A 6380-nucleotide genomic window follows, 5' to 3' on the forward strand; every position below is an offset into this window, starting at 1 on the left:
CAGCACTCCCGTCCACTCTAGCTCTCCTGTCTCTGAAGGTCTGAAGGACACCCCCGTCCCACCCTACCCTGCCCCCTGCCAACAGCCCGCAGACACCGCCACCAACGGACCTCAGGGCTCATGCCAGGCCCCGGTTCAGTCTGGCTGGGCCCGGTTCCTGATGCCTCGTCGTGCGGTGGACCTGTGCCCAGGTTCCCCTGCGCTCCGCCTCTCCTCACAGACAGGAAGGAGCGCTATGTGTGTGTGTATGAGTGTCTGTGTGAAAGTGTGTGACGGCACGAGCCGCCGTGCCTGTATAATTACAGCGGAGCCGCTATCTCAACCCTGTCTTGTAGTAACATGTTTCTGCGGCTTGTGCAGTTAGAAATGGGTAATTACCTGGTGCCTTACTAAAAAGCCCTTGCCACTTGATAACACTGCACTGTTACAGCTGCTCACAGCTCTCTGCACAGCTACGCCACTTACAAGTGGCATTAATACCACAACTTCCTTAGACATCACATGTTGATCTCTTCTGTGCATTAAAGCTGCAGTTGGCAAGTCTGACAGATTGAAAATTTTGAATGTTTACAACTCTCATGCCCCTCCTTCACTACCACCGAGCACCCTCTCATCGAGTTTGTGTTTGTCAGTGCGCACCAGACTGCACCAGACTGTGATTCACAGTCAGATCTCACACAGCCCTGCTCTGATTGGACCAGAAGAATCGGGAGCTGTGAATTTTTGCGAAACAAATAACAGGCTCTAGGTGGAGGTAGAAGTGCAGGTTTTTTTTAAACCGACTGATTTATGTTGTTCTGTCGGAGCATAGTGTCGGTTTCAGTGAATATGATCAAACAAATCTTGCCAATTGCAGCTTTAAGTAGACATTACTACACAAAGCTACTTAGTGTGACATTGTGTGACACAGAGGACTCATTGATCGAACAGTCAGGCCTGTATGTTCTTAGTTTTAACCTAAACCACGAAACCTATGTAGTGAGAAATTCCAGAGTGTATGTACTTTAACATTCATTTTAATCATCACCCCAGCCTTTGATCATGCCAAACCTTTTGTTAACCAAACTGCTCCTGTGACCTTTGTCAATCAAATGCTCACATGACCCATTGTAACCACATGAGGACACATGACGACAATTAATCATTTGATGATGAGTCCTTTCCTCTTGACACAATCAAAGAAGGTGGGCTACGCTTTAAATGGAGAGGGAAGACACTGCTCTGGAGGCCTCCGAGCTCATGCTGGCCTCCGAGCTCATGCTGGCCTCCGAGCTCGTAGTTCTAACACCATTGTTAACCAATAAATGTTTCACCATGTTCTCAGTTTTCAAACCTGCCTCTGTCTGCTTGCACTCAATTTTTCTTACAACACCTAACACACTCAACCAAATAAAATCCAGTACTTTCCCGTGATAGGCAAAATAGACAATCTTTCCATGATACTAAACTAAAACAGTGACAACAGTAACTGAATGCAGAGAAACTTTAACTAAGAACTTTGTGGTTACATCAAAACAATTGCTATGAACCTCCTCATTCGAATAAGCATGCATGTGGTGATTTTGAGAGATCATCTCCCTTATTTCCTCCTGTCCAATTTAACCGCCAAAGGAAGTGAGTATATGCATTCTTGAAGGTGACACACAGCTGTCAACTTTCAGCGGTTGCAACAGTATCCACATACATAAGTTTATCATGCTTATGCATGCATTCCCATCCGCTTGGGCTACACAGAACACACATGCCCAGAGTTGGTCTCTGTTAAGACTTGTGCTGTGTTAGGTGTTATGTGACACATGCCCACATGAACAGGTTTAAATGAAACTGCCTCCAGAGATTTGCAGAGATGCTCAAAAAAACCAAGGGCCTATGTGTGTGTGTGTGTGTGTGAGAGAGAGAGAGAAGGGGGGGGGGGGGGGGTAGGGTGGTCTGGCATAGAAAAAGTCATATGGTTTTGTGCATGCTTCATAAACTGCTGATATTTCCTTACACGATTCTTCGCATATTTGTCCCGGGGGATGTTCACTGGACTAGGCTGGAAAGGGTGTGTCACGTAAATCAAACATCACTCGGACCAACGGAAAGACTAAATGACTAGTAGCGAGTTTTCCCGCTATGATTCCGAAGGATTCCTTTAGCCCACCCACAACCACCTGTACTGCTCTAAAAATAAAGAAAAAACAGCCAGCATGAACTTCACGCGGCGTAGGCTACAGATACCGCACTCCTCCACCCCTTCCCTAATGTCCCAAAACACACCAGCGCAGCAGGGGATGCTGAGAAACTGGAACATGATTGTATTTCGTGTCAGTTGCTAAGCTAGAAGTATCTGAAGAAAGTGACAGCCTCACACATCCACCAGTTTGCCTTTGTGGCTGCTGCGAAGAGAAACATATGCAAGCACACTCACCTATTCACACATTCAACGTAATTCAAAGTAGCCTAACTTGGGCGCGGCATTTGTTTCTCGTCTGTCAATGTAGTGTTGACATTTATTTTCAAAGGTAGACTGGGTGTTGTCATGATGTTATATCACAAACGCCACATCCATATGATAAAGGACAAAATGTTTTACTGACAGCTGTGCCGACACGATGACACCACTTTCACTCGATACAGTAGTGTTGTCAGTCTTTCAGCTTGTCCTTCACGGTGAAGCATGAACTTCCATCTCAATTTAGGTACTTGTATGTTCCACCTAACTATCAGGCACAAAAGGTCCAGAATTCCAGTGTATCGAGCACATTAGAAAAAGATAGTCCAGGTAACTGATCAATGCAGCACTCACTCATGTAGGCCTATTAGAATATGGCAGTAACTCCCAATTTTCTAAAGGCTTACAGTGGACCTACTGTATGAGCTATCTAGTTATATAGTGATTAGGCTACTGGGTGCCTGCCAATCAGCAGAGAATGTGAATTTGTCCCGGTCCGCATTAAAAACAATCAATGGCCGTCTGGGACATTAACCCTGACTGATCTAAGCGACTGGCAAGCTGTCAGAACACAGTGACAACTACACAGCAGACTACAAGTCAATAATAAAAGCTTTCCTAATGGCCATACAGAACCAATGGAATGTGCCACTGCTGCAGGCTACCAGCACCGCATCATTCACAAAGTCATTATGTTTATGGCCTCAGACAAGGTTGGGCTACTGACTGTCACTGACAACCATTTGAAGGTTGTGGAACTAACCTTCATGATGCCGCATGGCGTGGTGCCCCCGCCGAGGCTTCTCTCTGAAGAGCTGTCACGGCTCCGACTGCCGATTCTGGGGCTCCCTTGTTCCTCACACCTCCCGTTAGTATACACTCTCTCGGCCCCAAGCACCGGGAATCCGCCAGGTATCACAGTAACCGGTGACACGTCCAGATATGCCCGTGTCCCCGTTGGGGTCAATACGGCTGCGGCGTCATTGAGGTTCAACACCGAGACATCGAGAGCTGCAGCAGCGGTTTGTGATTGGGACGTCGCGTCCGGCGAAGGGGGCTCCAAAAAGGGTCCCGACACAGCTTCTGATGCATGCAGCCCTGCCATGGTTCACCTCTGTTACAGAAACACCTTGGTTTTCAACATTTCGCGAGTACCGGAGTGACCCTGTGGTTTAAAAAAACACACAGCGAAACCATTAGCTTTAAGGGAGCTCATAAATCTCTGACCAAAGGGGGCACACAAGCGGTTTCCAAATCAGCCACGGCTACGAGATCAGAGGTGTTCAGGCAGCCTATCGCGAAGGTAGAGGTTCAAACTCCGATATCGGTGACTGTTCTCCGCTCAGTCGCTCATTTGAAATGCGCAGATGGCTTTCGCGGTGAGATCTGCTTTGATTAGCTGGCTTGCTGGCAACATGCTGCGTCCGTTGCCAACTCCTCCCAACAGAACAATAAACAGCTCCGAGCTAATATGAAGTTAGCTGATAAACAAACACAGCCCTGCTCTGGTCGGAGTAAGCAATGTTCTCAGTCGAGGAATCACAGTTGCAGCAATCCGATCCGCGTTAGCGAATCAGGGTGCGTAAAATATGTCCTTGATGGCTCCCCCCTCTTCTCTGCTACCCCTGAGCGCTCCCTCCACTTTTGTTCTCCCCTCTCTGCTGGTCTTCCTCTCACCGACGCTGTGTACGTTGCATACTCGTTTACTTTCCTGTCGGCTAACAGTACGATAGTGTTTCCACATGTGCTTCCGTGGGGTGCAGTCACAGACAGTGCCGCGCGCTGGTGTGGAAATAGTGGCCACACAGAAAGAGCCCCTAGCTCTCTTCTCTTGTTCGGACTGCTGGTTGCCCATACAATACCCAAATTCCCCGCTTCAAACACAAACGCGTACGCGCGCGCGTCCACACACACAGACACACACACACACACACACACACAGAGATACACACACAGACAGACACACCGATACACGTGTGTCTGTGTGGCCCTAGCACATAGGTTAACATTTTTTTAAAGGAATATGATTTAAAACCATGGCAAAATTAAAGAAACACATCCAGTGTGATTTCCTGAGGCAGTGCAATTGTTTTTATGAATACGTTTTGTAACCAAAATAATCTTAAATTACTGTATCTGACAGTCAAAATAAAAAATATAGGATTTTCATCATATCCTATTGGTAGTTCATAGTTCAATTTGATGCATTTAAATCCTTCACATCAGCGAGCTATTCCAAAAATTTTGTCTGAAATTGCTTCAGTTCTCGCACAGTCTACTTCTTTTCTGTGATGGTAAAATCTCTAGTGTTTTTGCAAATAAGAAACAAAGTGCCTTGGACTAAGTGATGCACTAAGCCAATCAATAAGTTGCACAGAAGGGAGGTGTGTGGTTTGGTGGGCTGTTGAGCTGAAATACTAACAACTTTTAAACAGAATGGCAGACGTTGCCTGTAACATACCAATTTGGTTAAACAAAACTAAGTCTTCAGATAGAAGACCGTTTCTATGCCACATGTTCTCTAGTTCAGTTATAAATCAAGGTCCCTATACTTCATTTGATTACTTATCAATAAACATGATCACTAATCAATTAATCACAATTTATCTCCAGATAAAATGTTAATACATTTCAGGGAACCATCTACAGAACAGAGGTATATTATAAATTGCATAATTACACCATCAACTGACTATTTAACAATCATTGGCCAGTCTTAGTGACACAGCCTTGCTAATTTACACAACATCAGCATCTTTTTGTTGTTGGTGATGCAGCATGCCTTCACCCACTTCCTTTTTTGCTCTGCTCCAGAGGAGAAGCTTATGGCAGACGTGAGGACACGACCCTCGTGATGTTGAACATGCACCAGTCATATGAAGCGCACTGTTCAGACTGTTCAGAACATTTTGCCACTGAGATTTTGAGACCATGTGGGATATAACGTCAGCTATTGTCTCATGGTATTTAAGACCTTACCTTTCCAGCGCATGGATGTAATGACCACTCGCTCTTTCCAAACAAATTGTAATCTCTGTGGCTGATGTTATCTCATTCTGTAGAAAAATGGCAGGCAAAGGAAGGCCCTGCATGCATGACATTATATATGCACATTCATATGAGGTTTTTTTACAAAGTGCCTGATCACACAGGCCCTGGGTTACATTCCCTGGGTAGGCATCCATCACATAACCTTGCCATTGTTAGTAACATGGTGTTTTGGATGAGTCACAAGAACACAGAATTCACAATACTTAAAGCAGTGAAAGACAGAGGCACACCTCTCTATCTTCAAGAATCTCTTAAAGACTTATCTATTCTGAGAACACTTCCTCTTAACAGAAAACGCCTAACTTGCACCTAATGAGCCTATTCTCATTATGTCAGTACACTTTAGTTCAGTACTGTAGCTTGAATGTCGTTTCTCACAGTCACTTTGGACAAGTAATGAGTAATGTCATGTTAAGATAGCACAGTGCAGAGTGTTTCAGGAGGAGGCAAAGGCACTTACGTAGAGACAACAACATTGAGGCGAGAGCACATTACAGTAACACTCCTCTCTCAAAGAATCACAATCACAGTCAAATGTATTTGGTCAAGTGAGTAGAACACACAAGGCATTTGTTTGCAGCCGATGGTTTCCCTTACAGATGATAAAAACAATATGCAATACAACATGTAGACAATATACAATATAGGCAATGTACAAAATGTATTAAAGCAACACCAAATAACTTTTCCTCTGTCGCACGCATGCTAATTGTTTATCCAGCACTGGCTTTTCAAATAACGATGTCAGACAAGGTAGAATATGTTGCATGATTTTATGAAAGTACGATGTATTGCGACATCAGATGCAAGTCAAATTTGTAGTTTCTTATGTCTCATTCCATCGAGCTACAGAACCACTACCCAATCTGGCAAACTTACATAGTGCGGTTATAGC

At 44.9% G+C, this 6380-nt stretch overlaps 1 protein-coding gene across 1 annotated transcript in view; it reads right to left on the reverse strand.

Annotated features, from left to right (window-relative positions):
* LOC143101771 (inactive phospholipase C-like protein 2) overlaps positions 1–4282 on the reverse strand; it is a 65423-nt gene extending 61141 nt beyond the window's left edge. The window contains exon 1 of the mRNA XM_076264969.1: positions 3198–4282. Coding sequence (XP_076121084.1) covers positions 3198–3539 — 342 coding nt within the window. The 5' untranslated portion in view covers positions 3540–4282. The remainder of the gene's footprint in view (positions 1–3197) is intronic.
* Positions 4283–6380: the final 2098 nt, after the last annotated feature.

The sequence above is a fragment of the Alosa pseudoharengus genome, unplaced genomic scaffold (assembly GCF_046254945.1).
Source record: "Alosa pseudoharengus isolate Yale_2024_CS ecotype anadromous, Long Island Sound unplaced genomic scaffold, YU_APseudo_1.1 YU_APseudo_1.1_scf_4, whole genome shotgun sequence".
Lineage (NCBI taxonomy): Eukaryota > Metazoa > Chordata > Actinopteri > Clupeiformes > Clupeidae > Alosa > Alosa pseudoharengus.